At 53.0% G+C, this 26,738-nt stretch overlaps 11 protein-coding genes across 11 annotated transcripts; 5 read left to right on the forward strand and 6 right to left on the reverse strand.

The window, feature by feature from the left end:
* Positions 1 to 480: 480 nt before the first annotated feature.
* Positions 481 to 1,917, forward strand: OLA1 (Obg-like ATPase; the record flags this gene model as incomplete). The annotated part of the gene is made up of 3 exons (XM_051451297.1): positions 481 to 555; positions 616 to 1,173; positions 1,369 to 1,917. 3 exons carry the CDS (start codon positions 481 to 483, stop codon positions 1,915 to 1,917), a joined length of 1,182 nt encoding a protein of 393 aa, XP_051297584.1.
* A 245-nt stretch (positions 1,918 to 2,162) lies between these two features.
* Positions 2,163 to 5,213, reverse strand: J4E86_010804 (uncharacterized protein; the record flags this gene model as incomplete). Its single annotated transcript, XM_051451298.1, has 4 exons — positions 2,163 to 4,330; positions 4,378 to 4,624; positions 4,672 to 5,023; positions 5,071 to 5,213. 4 exons carry the CDS (start codon positions 5,211 to 5,213, stop codon positions 2,163 to 2,165), a joined length of 2,910 nt encoding a protein of 969 aa, XP_051297585.1.
* A 1,210-nt stretch (positions 5,214 to 6,423) lies between these two features.
* Positions 6,424 to 8,457, forward strand: J4E86_010805 (uncharacterized protein; the record flags this gene model as incomplete). The annotated part of the gene is made up of 1 exon (XM_051451299.1): positions 6,424 to 8,457. The coding sequence occupies one exon, from the start codon at positions 6,424 to 6,426 to the stop codon at positions 8,455 to 8,457; it is 2,034 nt and encodes a 677-aa protein (XP_051297586.1).
* Positions 8,458 to 9,192: 735 nt separating this feature from the next.
* J4E86_010806 (uncharacterized protein) lies at positions 9,193 to 12,919 on the forward strand (the record flags this gene model as incomplete). The annotated part of the gene is made up of 3 exons (XM_051451300.1): positions 9,193 to 10,689; positions 11,245 to 12,006; positions 12,062 to 12,919. The coding sequence occupies 3 exons, from the start codon at positions 9,193 to 9,195 to the stop codon at positions 12,917 to 12,919; spliced, it is 3,117 nt and encodes a 1,038-aa protein (XP_051297587.1).
* A 1,079-nt stretch (positions 12,920 to 13,998) lies between these two features.
* Positions 13,999 to 15,630, reverse strand: J4E86_010807 (uncharacterized protein; the record flags this gene model as incomplete). The annotated part of the gene is made up of 2 exons (XM_051451301.1): positions 13,999 to 15,366; positions 15,514 to 15,630. The coding sequence occupies 2 exons, from the start codon at positions 15,628 to 15,630 to the stop codon at positions 13,999 to 14,001; spliced, it is 1,485 nt and encodes a 494-aa protein (XP_051297588.1).
* Positions 15,631 to 15,933: 303 nt separating this feature from the next.
* Positions 15,934 to 16,386, reverse strand: J4E86_010808 (uncharacterized protein; the record flags this gene model as incomplete). The annotated part of the gene is made up of 1 exon (XM_051451302.1): positions 15,934 to 16,386. One exon carries the CDS (start codon positions 16,384 to 16,386, stop codon positions 15,934 to 15,936), a length of 453 nt encoding a protein of 150 aa, XP_051297589.1.
* A 1,364-nt stretch (positions 16,387 to 17,750) lies between these two features.
* J4E86_010809 (uncharacterized protein) lies at positions 17,751 to 19,504 on the reverse strand (the record flags this gene model as incomplete). The annotated part of the gene is made up of 4 exons (XM_051451303.1): positions 17,751 to 18,833; positions 19,180 to 19,296; positions 19,351 to 19,386; positions 19,442 to 19,504. The coding sequence occupies 4 exons, from the start codon at positions 19,502 to 19,504 to the stop codon at positions 17,751 to 17,753; spliced, it is 1,299 nt and encodes a 432-aa protein (XP_051297590.1).
* An 867-nt stretch (positions 19,505 to 20,371) lies between these two features.
* J4E86_010810 (uncharacterized protein) lies at positions 20,372 to 21,255 on the forward strand (the record flags this gene model as incomplete). The annotated part of the gene is made up of 3 exons (XM_051451304.1): positions 20,372 to 20,423; positions 20,480 to 20,587; positions 20,672 to 21,255. 3 exons carry the CDS (start codon positions 20,372 to 20,374, stop codon positions 21,253 to 21,255), a joined length of 744 nt encoding a protein of 247 aa, XP_051297591.1.
* Positions 21,256 to 21,450: 195 nt separating this feature from the next.
* Positions 21,451 to 22,060, reverse strand: J4E86_010811 (uncharacterized protein; the record flags this gene model as incomplete). Its single annotated transcript, XM_051451305.1, has 2 exons — positions 21,451 to 21,479; positions 21,529 to 22,060. 2 exons carry the CDS (start codon positions 22,058 to 22,060, stop codon positions 21,451 to 21,453), a joined length of 561 nt encoding a protein of 186 aa, XP_051297592.1.
* A 748-nt stretch (positions 22,061 to 22,808) lies between these two features.
* Positions 22,809 to 25,248, forward strand: J4E86_010812 (uncharacterized protein; the record flags this gene model as incomplete). The annotated part of the gene is made up of 2 exons (XM_051451306.1): positions 22,809 to 22,916; positions 22,984 to 25,248. 2 exons carry the CDS (start codon positions 22,809 to 22,811, stop codon positions 25,246 to 25,248), a joined length of 2,373 nt encoding a protein of 790 aa, XP_051297593.1.
* A 415-nt stretch (positions 25,249 to 25,663) lies between these two features.
* On the reverse strand, positions 25,664 to 26,399 carry J4E86_010813 (uncharacterized protein; the record flags this gene model as incomplete). Its single annotated transcript, XM_051451307.1, has 2 exons — positions 25,664 to 26,299; positions 26,352 to 26,399. 2 exons carry the CDS (start codon positions 26,397 to 26,399, stop codon positions 25,664 to 25,666), a joined length of 684 nt encoding a protein of 227 aa, XP_051297594.1.
* Positions 26,400 to 26,738: the final 339 nt, after the last annotated feature.

Below are 26,738 nucleotides of genomic sequence, written 5' to 3' on the forward strand. Positions count from 1 at the left end.
GTGGTACAATGACGGAGGGCGGAGGTCAGTGAATGGGGCCAGCCCTGGGAGTAATATGCGGAGGGACAGGTGTGGGGGAGGAGATGGAGATGGAGGTCGTTGTAGCCATGACCGCCGGTTTGGCGCTCTCGAGAGCTGGAGACGCGGCTTCGGCGCTTGCTGCTTCGAGCAAGCGCTGCACGGACACTGCCCTAGCCACATAAACTTAAGAAAATTCGATTGGACTCGCTGCACCGTCAATTAACCCAGGAAACGCAGGAGAGCGGCTGCTAGGTAGCTCTCCCACCCCTCTATTTCATCACGCCCCCCACCAGGCCTCTCACCTTTTCTTTCTCTTCTCTGATACCCACTTTTTACAACCCGGCAGCAAGCACTGCCTGCTTTTTCCCAGCCTCTTTGCACTCTTCATCTTCCCCCACCAAATTTTTCCTTTCCTTCACTGCAGCTCGCACCTACGCGTCCGCGCCCAAGAAGAAAAAGATGCCTCCCAAGAAGCAGGTCAAGGAGGAGAAGCTCCCGCTCGGCAGGCCGGGAAACAACCTGAAGACTGGTATCGTGAGTGAGAGCCCTCCCTAGCTGGTCTTGTCGCGTTCTCACATTAACAGTGATTGCCAGGTTGGCCTAGCGAACGTCGGCAAGTCGACGCTCTTCCAAGCCATCACCAAGTGCTCTCTTGGTAACCCCGCCAACTTCCCATATGCCACCATCGACCCAGAAGAGTCGCGCGTCATTGTCCCAGATGAGCGCTTCGACTGGCTAGTGGAGCACTACAAGCCCAAGTCGGTCGTACCTGCCCACTTGACCATCTACGATATTGCTGGTCTCACGCGCGGTGCTTCCACTGGTGCTGGTCTCGGTAACGCCTTCTTGTCGCACATCCGCGCCGTCGATGCCATCTTCCAGGTCGTCCGATGCTTCGACGATGCCGAGATTATTCACGTTGAGGGTGACGTCGACCCCATCCGTGACTTGGACATCATCGCCGAGGAGCTGCGCCTGAAGGACATTGAGTTCACCGAGAAGGCACACGCCGCGCTTGTCAAGGAGACAAGGAGAGGCGGTCAGAGTCTGGAGATGAAGAAGCTCAAGGAGGAGCAAGCCACAGTTGAGAAGGTCCTCGAGATGCTCAAGGACGGCAAGGATGTCCGGAAGGGCAACTGGTCGCCCAAAGAGGTATGTACATCTCACTTCCTTTCCCTGCACACCCTGTTACAAGATGACAAAGAGCGATTGCTCTATAATCCCAGCTCTCTGATGGCCCATTAACGCTGGGCTATTCTGAAGTGAAGTCCTTCTCTGATTAACAACACCCCAACCTCGTTACCTACATGGAATACCTGTCGCAAGCTCGTACTAACAGTTTGCTAGGTCGAGCACATCAACCCTCTCTTCCTCCTCTCCGCCAAGCCCGTCGTCACTCTTGTCAACCTGAGCGAGAAGGACTACATCCGCCAGAAGAACAAGCATCTCCCCAAGATCGCCGAATGGGTCAAGACCAACGCCCCCGGTGACCCAATCATTCCTATCTCCGTACAGCTCGAGGAGCGCATCGCCGTCATGTCTGACGAGGAGGCCGCCGAAGAGCTCAAGAACCTCGGTACCAAGTCGGCGCTGCCCAAGGCCATCCAGGTCATGCGCAAGGCCCTTCAACTTGGTAGCTTCTTCACAACCGGTACCGACGAAGTCCGACAATGGACAATAAGGACTGGCACCAAGGCGCCACAAGCTGCTGGTGTCATTCACGGTGACTTCGAGAAGACCTTCATTCAGGCAATCGTATACAACTACGCGACATTGAGGGAAGAGGGTGACGAAGCCACTTGCAAGGCAAAGGGCAAGATCATGACCAAGGGCAAGGACTACGTTGTCGAGGATGGTGATATCCTCCTCATCAAGGCTGGTGCCGCGAAGGCATAGACAGCTTGATGAGTCTTGGTTATGTGTGTATGTGTTTATGATCTACATGCGCATCTTATGATGAGCCATATGAAAAGCAGCTAGACTGCCCTGAATGAATGAGAATAAACATGACCACGAACAAATCAACTTTTCCCCATACTGTGATATGTGACTACTCTTCTATTCTAACATGTTACGCAAAGCTGGAAGACTACTCAGTAGAAGCCTTCACTCAGATCCTTCTCACCCCTCTGCCAGTCTGCCTACTTCGCCTTCCCCTTCGTCTCGACAAGCATCCAGCTATTCCCACAGACACAGTGCTTACTCAACCCGAGCAAGTACTGAGAATGCGCAGGAGTATACCCCGGCAAACCCGGCACAACATCCTCCATACAAGCACCACACCTCGTACACTGCTTGAGCAAATTCTTCTTCTTCCTGCCCTCTCCATTCGCCCCCGCACTCTGAATACTGTCACTCCTCGACCTGTTCCCGCCACCCGTCGCCGACCCCACAGGATGCGTCCACGTGCCCGTGCCCCTGATAATCATCTTCTGACACACATCCACCACATGAGTATCGTGCCAATACCTTGCGCGCTTTGAGTCCGTGAACCCTAACCACGTGGTATCGAAGAACATGAGTCTACCCATGTCGAGCTTATCCGCGAGACAAACTTGCTGCTGCGTGCTTTTCCAGAGGTAATCCGTCACAAGCCGTTTAGCCACTGGAAACAGGATGTCTGGGATTTTCCCGAGGAGCAGTTCGCGCTCGATGCTGTTGCGTTGCATGTCCGTCAAATTGCGCTGCTTGTACGTCCCACGGACGTGGCTCTGCGTCTCGCTGAGCAGCTGTTCGTAGTAGCGGTAGTCAAACGGGATATCTGTTATAGCAGCATAAAGAGGAGCGTATAGTTTCTTCGCTTCAGGTGTTTGCGGCGGTGCATTTGGGTTCCCGGCTGCGGAATTGGGCAGCGTGACGTAGGCTGCTGCGCTGCGCGAGAGCCACGCAATAGGTTGGAACCAGAGTTTCATCATGGCGCGGGGGAAGGCGGACAGGATGAGGAGGAGCGCGGGTTTGTTGAGCTCACGGATTTTGGCCTCAAGGACGGGACGCGTGAGGTCTGCTGGGGGTATGTCGGATAGGGCGCGGCCGAGGGCGAAGAGATCATCTAGGATGTAGGCCATGAAGTGCATTGTCCATCTGCAGGTTCCGATCATTTGGGGGACGGCTTCGGGTCGGAGGTTGCTCTTCGATGGGTCGCCGTGGAGGCGGACGATGGTGGTCAGGGTTTGCGTGACAAATCTGATGTTGATGAGTTGCCAGGCCATCTTGCTGCTCAGAGAACGGTCGACGTTGCCTTGGAGGCCGAGGATGTTCATGGCCGAGAGCGTCTTTACGAAGAAGGGGCTGCGGCCGAGGAGAAGGAAGTGATTGCTTGATGTGTCGTCTACGCCACAGTCAATGTTGACTTGGAGTCCTTCGAAGAGCAGATTGATGAAATCGTGCTTGCGCTTGTCGCTGAGGGAGCTGACAAGAGCGAAGATGTCGTCGCTGGAATAGTATTGGTTTGCTGCAGACGAAGACTGTAGAATGAGTGCTGCGAGAGCGGCGGCATGGCGGGGATCATCATCGTCTGATGAGAGAGTGCCGTGGGAGTACTCCATAGAGCGCAGCTTTGGGCTACCATCCAGTTGCATACATACCGCTAAGCAGTGGTTGGGTGATAGGGCGACGTGGAGCGAGGGTTCGGCGTGCTGGAAGACGAAACCAGCTTGTAATAGCGAGTTCACAGTGTCAGTATTGCCATCTGGCATGACTATCTCCATGGTCGATCGCTTCCTGAACTCGATAGCCCCATCACTGTACGTGAATGCCAGGAGCATGCTGTACCATATCGGGTAGAACCCTAATGCAACAGCATGCAATGAGAAGTCAGGCTGTCTCTTTAGAAGGAACGTGTTCTGTGCAGATACCGAGCTCACGCTCTTCTTCTTTGATGTCACCTGATCGAGGCTGGAATGGAGCTGACTGTGCTGCTCTTGATGCACCTGCCATTTGACGATAATGCTGTACCGTGTTTCTTGCGGGTTCAGATCATACGAGATCGGATTCGGTGGCTTGCAAAATATGGCTTGAATGGTGGGCACCGAGCCGTCATCTTGCTCGGGCGTAACGGGAAGGAAGTTGAGATGTGTTAGTTGAGCGGCAGCCGCACCTCTTGATGCTGTGCCGTCGCCCAGGTCGTCATTCGCAAGCTCAACGGGGTTGCAGTCATCTTCCAAAGCGATCAATGAAACTTGGATGGTTGGCTTCTCGAATGGACCGGCGTTCTGGCTACGCTTGTCGGTTGGTACATTCCAGATTGTCTCAATTCGATATAAATGCAACCGCCTCTTGACGTCGTAGGCAGCCAGTAGGAGGGTGTTATCTAGAAGATGTTAACTTAATAACATCATAGCGTACAGAGGACCGTACCGTTGTTCGACGTAAAGGCTGCGTGTGTGAAGGACTCCTTCGTTGAGATCATAGGCCCTAATTGAGCGGAGACTTCTTGCCAACTGTTGTCAATTTGCTGGAAGCGAAGCTTGAGCTCGCCATGTCTCTTCAGATATATGAAGCATGCTTTGCCTTCTACAGGATGGTGCGCATTGTTGAACATGTGCTGTTTGATATTCCACTTCCATTTGCCTTTTTCTTGCGAAGCTGACCAAGCAATGAGATTCTGGATGGACATTAGAAACAGGCTTACAAACATCCAAAACACATTACCTTTTGCGCATATGGTAGGATCGCAAGCCAATGCATGCCTACCACCCCATCTACTTCGGACTCTGGATGAGCCACTTCCGCTCTGGTGAAATGCATGCGGTCCAAGGCCATGGCGCACGAGAAGACCATCACTCGACCTGCTTCGTCCATGACAGCGAGATCGTTGCCCAGATGACTCCATGAAAGATGGGTCAAACGAAAGATTTCGCGGCCCTGTGGAAATTCGAGAGGGACGTTTCTTCCGAGATCCCATTTGCCAGATTCAGGATCTCGCGAAAAAATCTTCAGGTGGACAGAGTAGCCGTCTGGACTTATGTAGGCAACACAGCCATTCTTGGACCACGATATCTTTCTATTACCTGTTAGTGCAGCTGGCAGACTTACCCAAGACTCACTTACTGGCAGCAACCGCTAGACGCTAGCTCATCGATTCGCCCGTCGAGCCCTTTCACTGGCGGCGTCGTATTGATAGACTGTATATTGACATGTTCTGAGTCTCCAAAGAGATCGTCCACATCCATGTTATAACTTGCACCGTCCATTGTGGTGAGATAGCTGCGCTCGGCGACAGGTCGGCTGAGAGGTGAGATCAGTCGAGAAGACAAGAGGTGGGAAACAACCCCGCCAAGAAAGTCGCACTAGACAAACACGAACAGATGACGAGCGAATCGTCGGGTATCACAGAGAATACAAGGAAATGAGGCACGAAATTCAAGACAAAGACGGACGTAGAGAGGGTCGAGGGTTGATGAGGCTGCGCCCCGGTTGTCTGGGATCAGTTGCGGCAGTAAGCGATGCAGCTAACGATGACTAGCGCGGTTCCATCTGGTGTGCTGTTCGTGAGAGCTTCGCGCACAATCGTCATCCCGGGCAGTCAACCTTCCCAGAATGCTAATGAAGGTCATCGCAAGAGCTCAGAATATAGTGCAATAAGCTCAGGATGCTCATGCGACTTCGGGATTCCGACGGTCAAATAAGCGCATTGCGCCGATCTCTATGAACCTGGGAGGGGTTGCATGCGCTGTGGCTGTCACGAAGAACATGGCATCGTGCCGTCCAGTGGGAAGCATGACGAGCGAGGACTTGCTTCAGAGCTCGCTGTCGTACTCTATGTACACGGCTTAACATGCTTCTTCCACGCCTACTACTTCAATGATGCTGCCGTTCAGATAGTGCCATGTTCGGCCCAGCACAGACATGCCGCAAACGTAAACAGGTCGAGTGTTTAGGTTCTGTTCTTGGCAGACCTACCCGGCGCCCATGGTTGTCCAGGTCAACGAGCGCTCGCCCGTCATCGCATCCACCGCCAACCTCTGCACCCTTCCCACCCCCTTCACCACCGCCCACAAACGCGTCTATTCCAGACGCGCGCCTGCCTGCCCTTTCTTTATCGCGCCTTCACGAAGCGTCACAATGATCTAGCGTACCTTCCCGATCTGACGGTTCTCGAAGGGGACCAAAACGGCAGCAGCGGCAGCACGGCAGCGACGACCGACAGCCCCCAACCTACGCCCTCCGCACAATCACGATCTCTACACACTCTCCGTACGCGGCATATCTCGAACCAATACCCAGAAATTAATGCGGAATTCCACCGTCTTGTTCAAGCTACAAAGAATCTAGTGGTACTAGACGCGCCGGGTCCCTGAAAGCCGTCAGGCGCCTTGCGTTCGACATTGAACCTCCCTCGCGACACACGGCTGTCACTGCCTGTTGCTGTCCACCCCACAATCCCCACGGCGCTCCTTCACCATGGCTTACAACGCGCTAAACAACGAGCCCAGCTCGCCCTTGACCGAGATTTCGGATTCCGATCTCTCTATTCTTTCTCGGTCGCCCACTCCACCGCCTGAGCTTAACAAATCCTTCGCTCAACGTCGCGCCTACATGTCCCCATCCTCCTCGCGACGCTCATCCGCCAAGACGTCACCCGCGCCCGAAGACATGCCTTCTCCTCCCTCCAGCAACGACGACAACCCGCGTCCAGTAAAGAGGAGGAAGACGGCAGAGCCCAAGGAGCGCACGGCAGAATACCTTGACCTCTCCAGGTCCGACGTCGAACAAGACGAGCTACCACAGCTGCAGCGCTTGCTGAGCGTTTTGCACAAGAAGCGCAAGATTGTGGTTATAGCAGGTGCAGGCATTTCGGTTTCGGCTGGCATTCCCGACTTCCGATCAGCTACTGGCCTCTTCAACATGCTCAAGAAGGAGCACAAGCTCAAGTCCTCCGGCAAGGACCTCTTCGACGCGTCTGTTTACCAGGATGACACGTCCACGTCCACCTTCCACGACATGGTGCGCACACTGTCTCAGCACACCAAATCTGCGCAGCCCACCGCCTTCCACCATCTTCTCGCGACCCTAGCCCAAGAAGGGCGCCTCATGCGGCTTTACACCCAGAACGTCGACGGCATAGACACTTCATTACCCCCTCTAAGCACAACGGTGCCTTTGCCCAAGAAAGGACCTTGGCCCAAGACTGTTCAAGTACATGGCGGTTTGGATTACATGGTGTGCTCCAAGTGTCAGAAGGTGGAGCCTTTCGACGCCGAGCAGTTCAACGGGCCTAGTCCACCGCCCTGCCCAAGCTGTGTGGAGAACGACGAGATCCGCCAAGTCGCAGACAAGCGCAGCCACGGCATTGGCCGCCTGCGTCCTCGTATGGTCCTCTACAACGAACATAATCCTGATGATGAGTCGATCGGCTCTTGTGCATCCTATGACATGCGCATGAGGCCAGACGCTGTTATCGTGGCTGGCACCACGTTGAAGGTCCCCGGTGTGCGGCGCATCGCCCGCGAGATGTGCAATATCGTTCGCGACCGGAAGGATGGAGTCACGGTCTGGCTGAACAACGACCCGGAGCCGATGGGTAAAGATCTCGAGGACAAGTGGGACCTAGTAGTCAAAGGTCCTTGCGATGAAGTCGCACGCCATGCCAACATGCGACGATGGGACGATCCCATGGACTATAAGACCGTCACAGAGGAGGATCTCAACAAGGTCAGGGAGAAGCAAAGAGCAGAGGTCATCATCGGAACTCCTCGAAAACCTGGTGTCCTACGCAATGCAGGCCAGCTCACACCTGGACAGAGCCCCCGCATACTGCCACTATCGTTTAACAAAGCGGAACCAGACACCCCGTCCAAGAAAGGCACAAAGAGGAAGGCAGACGCGAAGGCAGATGGGCAAATGGATCTGTTCGGCAAGCCCGCAACCAAAGCACCCGCAAAGAAGCCGAAAGCACAGCCAAAGAAGGCAACAGCAGCAAGCAAGAGCAAGGCGGGCAAGAAGGAGCCGAAGAAAGAGGCTCCCGCTATCAACAATGTCTTCAAGGCTACCAAGGGCGGCGCCAAACCTACAGGCAAGCCTCTGGCCAAAGCATCCGATCCGGCCCTTACCATTATCGAGTCAAAGTTCAACGAGCAGACTCGGCTCAATCCGAAAGAGAATGCCAGTGACACGATTCACATCGAGAAGCGACGGACTCCTTCGACCCCTAGGAAGCCAGCACGACTGACCAAGATAAAGTCAGACTTTGTGTTCCAGCCTGTTTCGAGTGCAGATAGCCGCAACAACCACTCACCGAAGCGACCACCAATAGAAAGCTTCACACCTACAAAGGACCGTACGCCCAGTGCTCAAATTCAGGAGGAGATGGCATACGCGCATGCGACGTCGTCTACAAGCGATTCTCGTCCTTCATCCTCGGGCAGCGCACAGCGGCACATCATTGAAAGCCCAACCGGCCCGGTACCCAAAAACATGAATCACCTTCTCTGCTAGCGAACTGCATTTCTCGGCGTTGGCGGGCTTTCTTTTCCAGACAGACGCCGTATCTATCTGCGCGGTGCATTGCATGAGAGGCGTTTGCGGTTTTACAAGTGTACAGTTGAGGTGTTAGTTGTACCAGTACTTTTCTCATTGTTGGACATGCATATCTTACCTTTTGGCTGCATGATACCCAGATGAACCCCTGGTAGAGGCAGATCGGACGCTTTGGCGTCTGTTTTCGACGCAGTGTAGTGGTTCCGATGATAGTTGAAGGCTTAGGCCTTTGTTGATATTCGTGACAAATGCGAGATATTTACTATTACCTGGTGTTGAGACAATCTATTGATGTTTGCGACAACAGGAACTTGAACGAACTATCAGTGTATAACTGCACCCTTTCTCCCTTATACCTGCAAATGAACCTCTGTGCCCTAGAATTGCGCCTCCCTTGCGCGCCTTCTTAAGACTGGCGCCTTGGCGCTTGATTCGGCCTGTGCACGTTGGCTGACGACCATTTCTCGACCTTTCATTGTTCAAGCATCTGCACCCTTGTGAGACAAAGGTTTACACTTTGTTCGAGACGGCATCGTTCCGCAGTCACCAGTCCTGCAACAAACTCATTCAATTGGGATAGCTTCGGTCGGCACCTCAAGTTTGTCAACCTCTCTACGCGCTGACGTGTCTTGAGAGATCTCAAATCCTACCCTTGCAGGACACTGGAGTAACAAAGAGCTGGAACTATCGGTCATGGCCTCACCACTTACCGTGCGAAATTTGACGCCTGTCACCCTTTCGATTCAGCGTGTGGAGCGGTTTGAGGACCCAAATACACTACAGTCGAAAGCAAGCGGGTACTTCCTCGGTGCTCAAAGCACCCCATCCGCGGCGCCTACTTCACCTGAACTCAGCAACCATGCACAAAGCTTCAACGGTCAAGATCTTGAGACTGTCTTGCAGCCGTTCGAGTCGTATACTTTAACATTTGCAAACTCGAAGCAGTCCAACGCATCTACACTATCAAACCCAACCCTGCGTCTCATCATCCAGACTTCCAATGGTGAACGCCATCGCATTGATACGCACCCGTCATATACTCAAAAGTCAACACAGTCGTTCACCCCGCTGTCCGCAGATTCTTCAACAACCTACAAAGCCCTCTTTCACCCATCGAAACCAGTTCCCCATCTCTCGATTCATGTGAATCACATTCCAAACTACTCTGCATGGATGGGCTCATTACCAGATGATCTACCTCTATCAGCTATAAGCATCCCCGGATCGCACAACGCACATACGCACTATCGAGCCCTCCCATCTGTTCGATGTCAGGTCCACGATATCAAGGTACAGCTAGAAAATGGGATCAGGTTCTTGGACATACGTGTACAGCCAACACACGCGACGGATGCATCAAAGAAAGACCTTTACCTTGTACACGGCGCATTCCCTGTGAGTCTGACAGGACCGAAGTACCTTGAGCCCATCCTGAAGATATGCTACGACTTTCTCTTAGCCAACCCAAGCGAGACGGTATTGGTGAGTTTGAAGCGAGAAGGTGTGGGAAGCGCGACGGACGAACATCTTGCCCGCATCCTAGAGGAGCACTACATCACCCCCAATGCACGCCATTGGTACACGGAGAACGCGATACCGTATTTGGGAGCTGTAAGAAGCAAGCTGGTTCTGGTACGGAGGTACAATGTAGCCCGGACTGTGGCTTCATCTTCGAGTTCAGATTGCAAGAATGGCGGACTAGACGCAACAGCCTGGCCGCACAACGCAACTCACGCCGTCTTCCCATCGCACTCGTCCGCACCAACGTTCTGTCTCCAAGACTTCTGCGAGGTTCTAATACCAGATATCATCCCAACAAAGATACAGCATTGTAACGACCATCTTGTGCGTTCTGCTGCCGCCGTTCACCCAATCCCGGGCATCACGACCGATGTCACGAACCCAGTACCGCCAGGACCACTGCACCTAAATTTTCTCTCCGGAAGCAACTTTTGGAAGAAATCTTGCTGGCCTGGGGCTATCGCCAAAATTGTCAACAGGGGCATGGAGGAGTGGCTTTGTGAGGGGCATCACTTGGAAGCGCCAAACACGACGCCTCGCCACCCGGAGGTCGCAGATGAGAGCGCCGAGGGTGTAGTGAGGAGGGCGAAAGGCGGTGATGGAAGTACGGGTGTTGTTGTGATGGACAATGTGGGAGAGTATGGGGATTGGGAGTTGGTCAAGTTGATCGTGGGTATGAATATGGGAGTGTTGGCGAAGATGAAGGCACTGGGAGAGACTTGATGAAAGACCGATTCGATATAAGATCACAAACAATGTACATTTGAGATCTCAAATCCTGGTCGCACTTACACCCCACCTGTTGGCTCGTGAGTGCCATGTGCAAGTGATTGACGGGGGACGTCTGTGCATCTCCGAGATGCCGACGGAACATTTTGGCAATGCGCATCATGCATCTGGCATACCATAGCCCACGACGTGCGTACCATGCATTGCTCGGCTCTAGCAGATACGGCTGTCAACAAGACAATCCGACGATAGTCGCTCTTCAACGCCAATCCTAAGTGCGACAATTGTGGTGGGCCGGCGCATCTAACAATGTCCCTCCTCCGACCAACATGCGCATCGCTCGCGCGGCGACTCTGCACTGCACAACCGTTATCAGAGCCAACCCTCAAGTCGCCTTTATTAGCTCTCATACAGCGACATCGATCCTCGCGCCCGCGATGTCGTGCCTTCGTCTCCACGCCCCGCTATCGAGCAAGAGTTATAGACACCCCGCAGAACCCGAGCATCCCCCAATCACGCAAGCGCACAGTCAGGATAGGTCCCCTACCCGAAGGGCCAGTCAGTGAACCAACGATACATCGAATATTTGGGCGAAAGCTATCGGGTCACGACGGCAACAATGTTCTGCGGATATTACACCACCGGCGGACAGCAGGCTCGCTTGCCGATTACGGCGTGGACAATCTCGGGAAGCAATATACACACGTGAGCAGGGATACGGCATTGAAGGGCCTGGAGTGGTTACGAGAAAAGTACCCAATAGATGAGGCGCGTGCGGCGGAGGAATGGGCAGAGAAGGAGGCAAACCGTATAGCCTACGAGCTGTGGCTGGCCGACCCAGAGACCGAGTCCAAATACAAGGACCCCGCTCGCGCTTTCCGAGAACAAATGGAGAAGGAAGAGGCAGAGAGGATACAACAGGAAGCGGACAATCGGAAGATTGGCATACTGCATGCAGGCAAGAGTCAATTTGAGCTCAACATCGAGGAGAAGAGGAGACAACGATTAGAGGAGATTACACGGAAAGCAGAAGAGAAGGAACAACAAGAAAGGGAGATGGAGGAGAAACTTGCGACTGGAGAGTATGTGCGTACGCCGACTGGCACGCAACTCATGAAGCCCGGTCAAACAGCCTACGTCGACGTCTTCGGTCGCGAGCAAGTCAGCCGAAGGAAAGAGGAAATGGAGAAATACAGCAAGGCAGCTGTAATAACGGATGCAAAGACGGAAGAAGAGTTACTCGCACAAACCACCCTTGTAAGCACCCTCTCTCCTTTGCCTTCAGCTCGACACATCACTAACACCATCGCAGGCGCAACGTCTCTACCCCATGTCCGCCTTCGTCTTCCTCACAGTCCTAATCTGCTACGGTTTCGCCCACTACTACCTCCCGCCCTCGCCCTCCTACCGCCTCCTCCCCGACCTCAGCCCCACAACCGCCACCATCGGCGCGCTGCTGGCCATAAACGTCGGTATAGCAGTAGCATGGCGAGTGATGCCCCTCTGGCCCATCCTAACCCGCTACTTCATGCACGTCCCTGGCTACCCGCGCGCCGTCCAAAGTGTCCTCAACGTCTTCAGCCACGTCCAGTACGAGCATCTCCTCGCCAACATGATGATGCTGTGTCTCGTCGGTCCCGCATGCTGCGACCTCGTTGGCCGCGGCACTTTCATGGGCACATACATCTCCGCCGGCGCCGTGGGTACTTTGTTCTCTCTGTACTGGGCTAATCTCGGTCGTGGAAATATTACGGCGCATTCTGTTGGTGCTTCAGCTGCTATTTGGGGTATCTCCGTTCTCTACTGCCTCCTCACCGATCAAGAGAAGATTAAAATCCCTTTTGTAAAAGACCAGGAGGTGGCGTTTTGGCCTAAGATGCTGTTGGGTGCTTTCATCGTGCTTGAGATTTTCCAATCGTTCAAGAAGGGGACGTCGACTGCGGATCATGCTAGTCATTATGGTGGCATGTTTGTGGGGTTTGTGACGGCGGGGTATATGCATGCGAATGGGTGGAAGGATAGGCCGCGGTTTGTGGATAGAGAGGGGGGCAATGCGGAGCAGGGGGTTCAGGAGAGGGCGGGCGTGGATGGGAAGACGGTGGACGTTGGTGCGGTTGTCAAAGAGGGGGTTAGGGAGGTTAAGGAGAGTTTGACGGGCGGTGGGAAGTAGGTTTCGTCATTGGCGTGTAGAGTTGAAGAGTGGTATTGTATCATATGTTTGTACAAAAGAACGAGTTATGGTTGCTGGTTCTGCTACGAATTGAGACAGATCTGGGGCTGTGAAGGAAGGGACAGAAGTTGTTGGTGTAGATGGCCAGGACTGACCTAGCCGTGGATGAGGATAAGATGACGAAGAGAAGGAATCTGGAGACTACAGACGCACAACCACCATGGAGGTGCTAACACCAAGGGATTCAGTTCAAGGAGCATGCGACAACGTTAAGCTTTCACGGCCCTATCTTACTCCATTATATCTCAGTGAAAGCAACTTCAGCGCAGCTACCAGTGAAGTAACAGCACCAGCGGACGATGCCATCGCAACACCACGCCTAACGTCACACAGCGCTCATACACTTCTGTCTTCCATTGTTCATTCTCTTCCCAGCTTGTCAAACCTATGGACAAACAACGTGCCGACTCAACTTCAAACCAACGCTGAGTGACCTTCATCCTTCCCTACTCAAATCAAATCATTCAATCCAGGCAGTCGGAAATATGTCGCTTCTATTCCATCTCCCAAAGTCCATGTCAGGCTGTATTCCCAGGATCACACACCGCTTCTGGCTATCTGATCCACTCCTCCGTACTCCACTCAAACGGCCAAACCCCCCTCCCCCAACACCAACCCCACCACCTCCGTTGCCCTCCCCACCAGGCACACCCATAATCAACCGTCTTCGTCTCCAAACCCACGTCCACAACAACATCACAAAGTCCAGCATGCGCCCAGTTCTCGCAGCTGGTGCACTGGCTCTTGCTGCTGGCGGTACGGCAGTTGCACAGACAGATGTGCTTTGTGTATCGAGAGCAAGGGAGGGGCAAGTGTGGTTTGAGAAGAATAAAGATAGTTTTACGTTGATGGCGGCGGAGAAGAGGGTTGTACTGGAGAAGGGGGAGGATGGGAGGTGGAGGGCGAAGGTAGATCCTGGGGAGGGGAAGTGATCACTCATTAATGATGGGTATCGACTAGGGATGCCGGGGCAGAATAGCTCATCCTAGCTCTTGAATATGTATTGAAGCACACATAAGCTACGTTTTGGTATCATCATCCTTCACAACACTGTCCGTCGCTCCAGCACCAGGCGTCTCCCCTACACCAGCCATCTCCTCCCCAGCCCTAGCATCCACCTTCATCCTTATAAACTCCTTCTTCATACTCTCAAACTCCTTGAACCCCTGAAAATACTTCCTCCTAAAATCATTCAACTCACTAGCCCTAGTCCCCTTCTCATACTCCCTCCTAACCGCCTCCGCCGCCCCCTCAGGAACCTCCGCCTCCCTGCGCCGCCGATACGTCAGCAGTCTACGTGACCACTTGTTAAACGCCTGGACGCAGACCGACGTCAGTTCGAGACAGGGATGGCTCGGGATGATGAGCTCGATGTCCTCGTCATTCGCCGTGGGCATCCACATGCTGATTCGGCCGTCGGGGACTAGTGTTGCGACTGCAAAGGCTAGTATGTCATCGAGCAGTGCGGTGAAGGAGTAGGGCCGCTTCGGGGGTATGTACCCGGGTTCTTTGAATTGGTCTTGGTGCGATTGGCGTTCTATGTCTAGCAGCGCTTGCCGGGATCCTAGCACTTTCAGGCCTTCGCGGATGCCGTAGGGTGGGTCGCATACGATGCCATCGAGGTAGCCTGTCGTGTGATCTTTGCTGGGTGGCGGTATTCTCAGTGGGGTGTTGGTGAGGTCGGAGACGAAGGCGCCTAGGTAGCTTGACTCTAGATCGTACTGCTTGAAGTTGCCGACGACGTCGTACTTCCCTGTCTGTCCCCTTCTTGCGCTGCCTCCTAGGCCGCGGATAGTGCGGCCGTCAATGTCACTCCCGAATACCACCGCTCCGAAGTGAGCGCATGCTATCGGGAAGCCGCCCGTGCCCATAAAAGGGTCGTAAAACAACTTCCCCGGTGCCACGTGTGCGATGTTAGCCGTCAACAGTGTGAGCTCGGCGTCCATCGATGTAGTGCTGATGTAATGTCTCTTCTTGAGATCAAATGTCTTCTTGGCTTCGTTGCGACACGAGTCGGCGATGAAGCGACCAAAGTAAATGTACTTTGGCTTCTTAACATTAAGATCGTAGTCTTCAAAGACACGGAATGCGACATCTGGGTTTCGCATCCGCGGTGGTCCCTTGAAGGCCATGTAGGAGAAACTGTCGATGATGTCGCGCTGCTCATCGTTTGATCTACTGCCGCGATAGCCTTCTATGGTAAAGCGGAAAGATGCGTTAATGTACTGCGGCCACCAGGATGTGGTCAGACTGCGAACGGAGTCGTGAAGGGCGTCGTATGTTGATCCCTGGCCCCATAGCTCGTAGATGCCCTGTGCGAGGATGCTCCGTGCGATGGCTTTTCGTGCCGCAGCCTCTGACGGCAGATCGACAATGCAGTAGGGTGACTTTGATCGTCAGAAATGTATGCTTTTGTAAGGCGTGACGCGACACTGAGATTGCTTTTTCGGGATCTGAACCAGAACAACACTGCGAGAGACGCGACTGTTGAAGTTGAGACTGGAAGACTGCTCGGTGAAACGAAAGGTACTTACATCTTCTTCATACTTGACAAAATGTAAAGGCACTCCCGCAATATCGGCTAGCGCTTGCAGTTCGACTTTCCGAAAACTCTCATGCGCTTGCGCAAGCCTGACGAGATACTGAGGCATGTTGTTGTTTGATTAGAGAGATTCGAAACTAGCAGAACCCTTCCGTGTAATACGCGTCTCAGTCAGGTATCGGCATGGCAGGCGACGATCACCGCGTCGACGCTTTTATCAGTGGTAGTCCCTTTGCGTCGGAGTCACGGACCAGCAAAATGGGGCACGAAAAATGGTGGGTCAGGGTCCTCATTCTTCATTGGCTGCCGACGACGTCGCTTAAAGTTTAAACTACATCTTTCTCCCAACCTCGCCTCGCATGCATCCATCCCGATTCCGATCTTCAAGTCGACTACAAGATGCAGGGCAAGACTAGTCTACCACACTGTCTCTACGCTTCCGCTCGATGAATTCCACGTCCGCTTGCGCTTCTGTCATGTTGCACACCAGGTTCTCCACTAGCTCTTCTTTTGTCGTGAAGCCTTCGATCCACCAATCCCGGAACTTCATCAACTCACCCACCCATGCGTCCCAGAGATAATACCCGCCGTCGTTGTCCCGTAGTATGAATTCGTCGCCTTTGGTTTCCTTGACCACTGGACAAAGACCTTCAATGTTGTAGTCTTTTGCAACATTCGCCTCCCGCTTCGGGTCGAAACACGCAGACAAGTACAGTTTCTTTGGATCGTTTGTCCATGATAACCGGAGGGCTGTGTCGTATTCGTCGTTGAGTTGGACATATGGTATGCCTTCTTCGTTTTGTGTCTTCCCCTCGTTTGTTGTGTTGGGAATAAGCCGCAGCTTTTCTAGAATGGTTGCGAACATTTGCATGTCGGTGTCGCAGTGATGTTATGGTGGCACAGTGAGACCGGAGTCACTGTTAAGGAAGTGCTTTGGTTGCGCAATCTTGAAAGTGGACTTGTGGTATGTAGAGAGACCCTGATAATTCATGAACTGCGGATTTAATAGGGAAGCGCGTGCTCAACTGACGTATACCTGGACGGCTGCGGTGTAGACATGTCTATTTCCTTTTTTCTTGTACCAGATGTTTCGATACCTACGTGTCAGTGCAAAGACGGGTGATCACGGCGCTATATGTGACGACTGCACGATAGTCACAATGCAACCGTCTCGCCCAATCGTAGCGCTTCTAATTTACTGTTTCGGATCCATTTACCAAAGCATAATCCACTTGTCAGCGAATGCGATCTCGGGTACGTAGCCGTGTACCGAAACCACACTGTCAGGTGCCGCGGGGCCGGTCGCGCGAACATCAAGACCATCATAAGGGTCAAGTTCCAGATGAGTGGGCTGAGCCTTCAGGTACCTCACGGGGTATGCTATGAACTACACTGTTTCTGCTCCATATGTCATGGCTTAGTGACCGCAACTTGGCCTACAGAACTTGCTAACAACACTTCCATTCTGAGGAGAGATTGCTGGCCGTTGTCATCCTCGTTAATCACAGTTCGAGGGTCTATGTCGTTGGAATGTGAGCCCAAGATAGCCACTCCGCGACCGAAGCGCATTTCGACGGCGAGATCACTGGGGTGACATGGCCAAAAGCGAAGACCGCGCACATTGAGTCGAGTCGAGACTTTGGTTCCTGACCCGCTGAAGTGAGGTACTGCATCCCCCCTTGGCCTGACACGAGGCTAAATCTCGAGGACTTTGGGACGTGTGGTAGACCACTGCGGGGTTCACTGGTACTTTTTCGGAGACTTGATGTCAGAGTCGTTCGAGACTTGATACGTGTCAGTTGATGAGTGGCAGAACATTGTAGTACAACGCACTATTCCGTGTTCTAGGCGATCATGATCAATGTATCTGTGTGCCAGTGCGATGGGTGTAGTTCAGGAAGCAAGTTAGTGATGCAACTGGTGGTTCAGTCTAGACGATACTGATAAACAAACGACGAAAAACGTACGCGATTGATTGCGCCTACCCCATCAGCATGGATAAAAACAACGTTGGACACGAAAGAAGGCTTCTGAAAGGATAAACTGATATGGTATTGTATCATAGTTGACAAAATTAAAATGCAGACGCCAGAACGCTCATCGCTGATACAGAGCAATGCAGTCGTCACATGAAGATAAGCCCCTCACCAGTCTGACAGCCGTCCACTCTTCTCTGAGACGCCGACCTGAACTTTCCCACATGTCACGCGCGCTTGTGCGACACGATCCTCACGTCCACAGCCACTTGCGGCAATTCTTCGCCCCACAAAGACAAGGAAGCGCCCCCTCGCCCGGCTCATCCATCTCCTCCCCCTCTTCCTTATCAAGGTAGTCAAACGTCAATTCCTCGCCCTTTGAAATGAACCTTCGTGCAAAGAACGCGATGTCATAAACTCTCGGGTCGTGCTTGTTGTAGGAGACAGTGTACTGCCGGCAATTCGGGTCACATGAGTGGTTGATGAACTTTGTCGGTCCGCCCATGAACTCGCCGTCCACAACGTAGAGATCTTCTTCCTTGAGGCCTTCCGACTCAGCGAACTTGTCGAGGGAGTAGAGGTAGGACGTTTTTGCTTTTGACGACGAGGTTTCGCGGCGCGTGGCTTCGGCATCTGTTATTACTTCGCCGCGGTAGGTATCGATGAATTGGCCTTCGTGGAGATCTTGTTTGCACCGGAGACCCCAGCCACGTCCATCGTTCGCTCGGAAGATCTCAACTTCGACTTGTCGTCCAAACTGAACATTCTTGTTACGACACTTGGGGCCGCATTTGCACCTGTCGTTGCACTCGTAGATTGGACGACGGGAGTTAAGATAGAATGGCACGAGACAGCCGGTCTTCTCTCGTTTGGTGCCCTCGGCGAAATAAGGGAATTTCTTGGGAAAGCCCATTGTTGAATCTCCGTTCTCGAGCGCAAGTTGGTATTCCCGCTTGCTTTCTTCATCGAGGCGGCTCTCATCCACTGCTGCGTACTCTAGACAGTCACACTTCCTTGTGTACTCGCATCCGATGTCTCGACCCATCTGCGGTGAACATTTTTGACACCCTTGTTGTGTTTCGACTGATGCGCGGTAGACACCTTGTTGCTCATCCAGCACGTACTCAGAGATGTACCGGAAGCGCAGTGAGGGAGTGGCTTTGTCTACCACATTGAACAAGTGAATGGGCTTGCCTGGTACCTTCGCTAGTCTCCGGACATATTCATTGCGGATATACATAAGTGCTTTGTCGACACTAGAACGATGTGCAATGCGGTTCATCTCTGGCGTGGGTACGGTACGAATGTCAAGTTCGGGTATGTCTGGACCCGAAGCCTGTCGCATGTCAGTGAAGCAGATGAGGGGAAGCTCGCTATCACGACTCACGTGTCTGCAGAATACATGACCATATTGATCAGCATCCAGAACTCCGTTGTAAATGTCACTGGTTAGAGACGTGACTGTTGCTGCAGATGACACGGATGAAGAGCGAGAGGCTGACGGCGTACGACTCTCTTGTAGTCGTCGATCGAATGGTGAAGAGCGGCGTTCGTACGATGAACCACCATCAGGACTCTTTCTTTTCCTCGAAGGGTTTATGTCTGAAGGTAGCGGTAGGGTCCTAGATAGGTTAGTAACATGCAGAAAGCTAGTACTGAGATGCCGCTTACTTCTCTCTCACTTCGAGGTAGTCCTGGATCTGCTCTAGACATCGCACTAAGTCCTTAACTGAGTGCCAGCTGAGCGGAGGTTTCGAAGTCGACGTGTCCGACGTCCAGCGCACCAGATATTGCTCGTCCTAGACCCTGATATCAGCATCGCGCACGGACCACTCGGGTGAAGGAGTACTAACACCGTTCTGAACGCGATTTGACACAATTGAATGCACCTAAAGATAGTTTTAGTATTAAAACGCGTGCGACCGAAGTTTAGAGAGTACTTACGCGGTCTACTAGGACACGGCGCCTCTCGTGTCCGTTAGCCGGGATTACGACCATAGATGGCATCCCTTGCGCTGCAACTGCATCGCGTTAGCCTTCTTTCTCGGCTTAGCCGGCATGCTCGAGATCTTTTGTAATGAAATCGAGCTGTGTGTAAAGTATGCGTCGCGTTACGAGGTATCTAGGTAGGCTGCGAGCGTAGGACAAACATACCTAGAAGACAGCGGAGTCCAAACTAGCTAAAGAATCTAGACCCTAGCAATATTGCTATGTAGAAGAGCTTACTAACGTAGATAGTTCACGTTAGATATTTTTCTGTTACGCTGTTACGCTGTTACGCTGTTAGGAAAGTGAAGTTAGGCACCTAGCTGCTAGAACTAGTTCGTGACTGTAACTAAGAGCAGACAACGCTTAGTAAGTATGCGCACAGACTTCATAGCTAACACGTCTTACTTAATCTGTACTAGCTTATTTAAGAGCTCTTAATCTAGCTAACTAGCGTTCTATTACCTAGGTACTACTTTTTATAGATCTACTATTCTTTCTAACTATTCTAAGAGCCTTGCAAAAGCTTCTTGCAGAGACAATGCTTAGATGTTGCCTTACGTGCAACGCGTCGAAGTTAGCCTAAGGTTGTAGCAGTAGATTTAGTCGTAACGCGCTTCAGAACGCAAATCTCAAAATTAGCACAGAGAGCCTCTTCGAGCGTAATTCTAGCAACAGGGACGCGCAAGACAATAAGTTGTCGTGCCTGAAATGCGCGTGTTCGCCCAGTCCTCCAACATGCGCTAATCTGCATGTGGCACGGCCATGGTGCCCGCCTTATCGCTATCTTAGCGGCATCCATGAGCCCTCCAAAAAAAGTTCGGCCCGCATGTCAGGCCTCAGAGCAAAGACAACGTTGCGACGTATCACGACACATCACAGCACATCATGGCATCAGACGCGCAAAACAACCCTTTCATAAGGAACCTTGCTTCCAGCGGTACGAAATCACTACGTTGAGGAGACACTCAGACGGAACGCTGACTTTTGCGACAGACAAGAAAGTTCGCGACAATGCACTCGATTCACTCAAGACATACCTCGGCGCGCAATCAGAGATATCAGAACTAGACCTGTTGAAGCTATGGAAGGGCTTATTCTACTGTACGCGCTCCTTGTGCTTCGGCTTAGAACACCTCCCCAAGGCACTTCGCAAACCATCCTGCAAAGGCTAACAAGAACTTTTAGGCCTATGGATGCAAGACAAACCCGCTCTTCAGCAAGGCCTATCGCGCGACCTCGCCTCGCTAGTCTCAGCTCTTCGAACCCCCGTCGTACTCCCCTTCATCCGCGCCTTCTTCCTCACCATGTCTCGCGAATGGACCCGCATCGAAGCCCTCCGACTAGACAAGTACCTCTACCTCATCCGCCAATACGTAAACGCGTCCTTCACCTTCCTCAGCCGACATAAGTGGAAGAAGAGCCTGGTGGAACAATGGAACGCGGTTGTGGAGGAGACCCCGCTGGAGTGCGAGAACATGAGGATCCCCAATGGACTGAGATACCATGTCATGGATGTTTGGGTCGACGAGATGGAGAAAGTTGAGGGAGAGGCGTGGGAGAAGGAGGATAAGAAGGAGACATTGGAGACTTTAGTGTTGCCTATTGAGAGGATGGCCAAGGAGGGCAAGTTGAAGACGCTGAGGAATGCCGCGAAAGAGGTTTTGGCTGATGATAGGTTAAGAGCTTGGAGGGGGCAGGAAGTGGAGATGACAGAGGCGGCTGAGGATGGCGAAGATTCCGAGGCGGAGTGGGGAGGCTTCGCAGACTAAGCACTATACCATCTGAAAGTCCGAGAGACACATTGCATATGATTCCAGCGAGGCGTTTAAGGAAGATTTGTCCTGCACATAGGGCATGGAAAAGTATTATAATTCGGAAAGCAATCTACAAGACACCGAACTTCAAAGGAGCATTGCGAGGAATGAGATGCCATTTCCATGGATTATCTCAGTTTCTCCACCGTCTTAGTCTTCCCGGGTATTAATAGCACCATCTAGATCAGATCAGCGTACACTTTCGCCCTTTACGCACACAATACTTACATCCGTCACTCCTCCTCGCACCACCGTTACCCGTCTTCTCCTCCGTGTACCGACCGAGCAAATCCGGCCTCACAAAAAGCACGTACAACCTCCACAAAAGCGGCGGCACCAAACACGCCACACTGACCGCAGCAACCTTCTTGCTCAGCGCTGCACCCGGGCCCCCTCCCTCCAACAGATCCAACACGATCATTGGGATCAAAGCCGCTTCTCCGAGCCCCAAGAGCATGTATGTAGGTCGTCGGCTCTCGATCCCATTGCGCGTATTGGTCGCGCCGGCGAGTAAAGCGGATGTTAGACCGCCCACAATCAGGCCTCCGCATAGACGAGCAAAGAGGACTGAGGTAGGGTTGATATCGCGGGAGGGGTTGTTGAGGAGCAGGGAGAGCGTCCAGCGCGTATTTGTTATCAGCGGGATGGTGAAGAGGTTGGCGAAGGCTTCGAGGAGAAAGGCTTTGCGGATTGTGGAGCCGTTCTGAGATGGGTCGGGTGTGATGGTTGGGTTTGTGGCTGGGGATTTTGTTGTCGGCATTTTGATGGTTCAATGGGTTGTTTGCATAGGGCGGATGGGAGGTCTTGGGCGTAGATATGAATTAGGGATTTGTTTACATGTATCTGGATATGTCGATGTCGTAGTCCATATTCCAGTCTACTTGACTTGGCGTGACTAGTGCGGACGTCATGATTTCGTTACCCAAAAAGAAAGTCCAAGAGAGCGAAATCGCCATTTTGATCATGCGGTCATGACAAAAGCCTAGCTGATCTTGGATCAGATGGAAGCATCGACCTCTCCTGACTCGCTCCGTATGTATACGCATGCAGGGCGCGTTGCATCCTGGTTAGTCGCGTGTCTAGTCAGGAACGCGTCCATGATCTTTCGAGGCCGAAACCTGGCATACAGCGATGCATCATGTGTGTCTCTATGCACCTGCGCTCTATTCATCTCGTTGGCTTAGTGAGTTTGCGGCTTGTGACGTGTGGTCTCCTGCTGAAGATCCGCGAGCTGTCCGCTGTCACCATTCAACCATCGACGCATCGTTCAGATACGTGAAAATGATTGCCAATGATCAATTTCAGACATCTAGGTATAGCACTGGCGCAATAGTGATAATTATGAAGCTCGAGTGAACGATGGGTTATGATGTCAGATGAGGGCTAACGGACCGACCAACCATAGGAGACCTCAGCTTTCTTGGACCGCCGGCTACTGACCGCCAAATACTTCCGGCAGTAATCTTTCGTCACCCACCACACAATTGAACGCAACTTTTGGGCCCATCATGGGTCGTCGACCCAACCAGTTGATTCTCGAGTACTTCGAGCGCGGACCCAAGCTGGAAGATGCAAGCAACCGCTACCAGCACACGTGCAAGTCGTGCGGCGAAAAGGTGAGTGACCCCGCTCCGCAAAAAAGTTGACGGTGTAGAGTGAGCAATAATAGCTTACACATAGCAGTTTCCCAAAGGTCGCATAGACAGCCTCACGAATCATCTCGTCAAGAAATGTCCCGCTTTACCGCTTCAAGACCGCCAGCGCGCGCTGCTGCAGATGCACGAGCTGCCACTCCCCGACAATATGACGCAGACGGCCACCACCAACGCACCCGGACCGAGCCAGATGCAGCATGGCCAGAAGATGAATCTCCCTTTTGCGCCGTCGAAGCAGTTGTCTGCGCTTGAGACGCTGGCGGAGGTGTCGCGACAACATCTGGACCTCTCTGGGAAGCGCATGGCAGAGAAGCAGCCGTCGCAGGCCCACAACAACCATGGCAATCACAACCATAACAACAATGCGAGCCATGCAGGGCTTTTGGAAGAGTTTTTGATACAGGATGACCGGCCCGATGGCACTGATATGGGCGGCCTCTCACATGGGATGGACATGTCGCATGCGCCAGCAATGCCCTCCATGTACCAGTTCAATGGGTCGTTGCATCACTCTCCAACTGCCTCACCACACATGGGTCATATGCCTCTGTCAAGCTCTGGATCGATGTCGCACATGGTTCCGTCGCTCGTCATGGCAGCATCAGCAGCGAATGACCTCATGCCGCTGTCAAATGGTATGCCTATGGAGTCGGACATGAATCTCTCAGCGCATGGTATGCAGGGTATGTCAGACGGCAAGTTCTTCCATCCCCAAGGACGAGGACATTGGCCGAACATACAGCCCAACTCACTGGACCCAATGCTACAAGACCATGGCAAGGAGCAGATGCACGCGAACGATCAGTTAAACAAGGGAATGAGCCATCAACGACCACTTGCAATGAGTCCAGGCAACCAGACCCACTTCACCACCGACTTCAGCATGAACCAGAAGCCGGCTAAGCCCAAGGTCAGGGGTCGTTTCACAGACTCTAGACGGAAAGAAGTACAGGAGGTGCGCAAGCGAGGCGCGTGCATTCGGTGTCGCATGCTCAAAAAGCCATGTTCTGGCGACAATCCATGCAACACCTGTCAGAACGTCGAGAGTGCGCGATTATGGAAACAGCCATGTATCAGAACAAGGATTGCAGAAGAGTTCGGTCTCTACTCTGCAGGTCTTCATAGCGTGTTAGCATTCCATGCAACGAATCAAGCCAAGGGCCAGATACGGCTCGACCAGACCCCGGGGCGCATAGAAGCAACCCACTTCCCTCATTCCGGTATCTTTGCTACTTTCACGCCGCTGAAATGTCAGCAGACGCAGACAGCGCAAAACGCGGACATCGATCCTGCGATCTTCGCTGGACTAGCTACTCCGGATCTCGAACTCATAGACAGTGATGACGATGTCAGTGGGAAGCTAGATCACTATATCAAGAAGATGGGTGGCCACTTTGCCGATACCGAAGACTCGAACTTCATGAGGATGACTGTACAGACCGCCAAGAGCGTTGCATCGTCAAGCGCAGATGGACTAATATCAAAGGCTCTAGAACTCTGGAATCTCACGCGCGTGCTCACGTCCCGGAACTTTGAATGGTTTCTCTTTTCAAATCCCTCGCTCGCGCCTACCATCACTCCATCTACATTGGCACCAGGAGATATGGAGGACGCTATTCGCACGCCCATCACGCCCCTCGAGCACGAATCTTCCTACAGCCTTATCACTACACAGCTCATGGGCGCGACAGAGAAGCGAGCCGCTTGTCTAGCACGCATCGTAATGAATGACCTGGAACGACGCCTCCTCCAGCGTCAACAAGCCAATCCCTTCGAAACCTTCCTCGTCGCCGTCATCCTCCTCGCCTGTGTAGAGCGCATGTGTTGGCTATTCCGCTCCTGGGAAATGCCGTCCACCAATCTACCCGCCCCAGATGCCGACGACGCATTCAAACACCCACCCAGCGCTGACAACGATCTAGCCACAGCTCTACAATCTACTTCATCGCCACCGGCCCCTCAACTAGACCTCCCTCCCCACCAAGCGCCCCGTAATCCCAGATGGCCGCTCGACAAGTCCCCGTCGCTGCTCTCCCAGCAAGGCGAGAAGTTCAGCGACATCCTCAACATGCTTCTTAAGATGCGCGGCGTCCCTCCTAAACCCACGCCCCATAGTCTAGACGGCGTGCTCACCGTGTGGAGCGAGGACACGGCTGGTAAAGTAAGGGAGTGGTACGATGGCATTGCTGTGACAATACAGATGCTAGATCAGAAGGCAAATGCGCGCTTTGCAGGCGAGGATCCCAAGGAATGGGAGTTGAAATTTGTTGGCAAGATTATCAGGGGAGATTGATTGATGCGTATGTGGGGGTTTCAGCCTCCTTTGTTGTGGAATTATGTACTGAGGAGATGAATAGTGTTGTCATGATGGATTGGTGGAAAGCATTGTTGTGGGTGGATGCATGTGCGTGGGGGGACGACTGATTACGAATTGATACCAAACACGTTATGAGACATGTAGTTTGACATGGCGTCATGGCTCGCGTTCGCGCGCTTTGAACGAAGAGATGTTGCTACCACGTAAACCCTGACAGAAATGTGGTGATCATGCTTGCTACGACAGATGGACTGTGCCGTCGTGTCCGCACTTCAGATTTAGGGGTATGCAACTGCTCCTATAGTACGCCTCAACACCAAATCAGCGCATCACGCACGCTCTGTCTAGTCTAAAACCCCAAAAGATGCCCGTATATACAACCCCATCCCACTCAGCTCTTGAGCGCCTCCAGCCGTCCCCGCATCTGCGCCAACATCTCCGCCTGATCCTCTTCCTCCTCCTCTTCCGCCTGCGGCGCAGCCGGCAACTCCTCCTCCTTGGCCTTACTCGGCGGCAACCGATCCTTCAGCACCTCACTCAACACCTTATCCACCTCCTCCTCAGCCTCATCCGCCTCACCCTCCAGCATCTCATTCTCGCCCAGCGTATCATCCAGCATCTCCTCAATAATCCCCGCCTTCATAAGCTCAGAGCTAAGTTCGCGCATCGTGCCCGTCAGCTCGGGTAACCTGACGAGGCTATTCACGTCCTTCATGATGCCCGTGCTCGCCTTGATACTCCCTTCTATTTTCCGCACCGAAAACGCTTCGTTGACTTGCATCTGCACGCTGTTGAGCTGCGCTTTGGACGTCATGAGGCGGTTGTTTTGCTTGCGGACGCGGATTAGCTCGCGGGCGAAGATGCGGACGTCTTGGTTGGCTTGCTTGGCCATGGATGGGTTGCGGGCGGCGCGTTTGGAGGATTGCTGGATGAGGGTTTTGGTTTTTTGTTCCGTGGCTTTGAGTTGTTGGATGTCGCGGTCGAGTTTGCGGACGTTTTGGCGGACGAGGGCGTTGCATTTGCGCTTCTGGGGGAGGGTTAGAGGGTAAGGATTGGAGGGGATGGGGGAGGGTAGGTACTTGTTCCTCGGGTGTGGGCTTCCACAGGAGACCTCTGATGGTCTCCATGGTGGGCGCTCAATGTGGTGTGCGCTGCGCGATTGAACTGCCTGACGCTTTTGGTAGGTGATGTATGTGCAAGTGGATGCGGATAACGCGGGTGTCGGTGAAGGTGTTCAGATAGCGCGTCTCGTCGACTTGTCTAATGTGGTTGCGGTGGCAGTGTGTTGGTACAATACGGCGCAGTGATTTGTGGTGGAATGCAGAAAGCAAGAGCTCATGTGCACGTGTAAGGGTCCCGAGGCGTTGTTCGGGTGCCTTGCAACCGCTCCAGGATCGAGCTCGGGCCCATTGTGACGTTGAGCTCTTTCGCGGGGCAGTCGCAACAACCCACTAGCCCCAAGCACA

This window comes from Alternaria arbusti (genome assembly GCF_024043155.1).
Source record: "Alternaria arbusti strain BMP 1465 chromosome Unknown scaffold_25, whole genome shotgun sequence".
In the NCBI taxonomy this organism is placed as follows: Eukaryota; Fungi; Ascomycota; class Dothideomycetes; order Pleosporales; family Pleosporaceae; genus Alternaria; species Alternaria arbusti.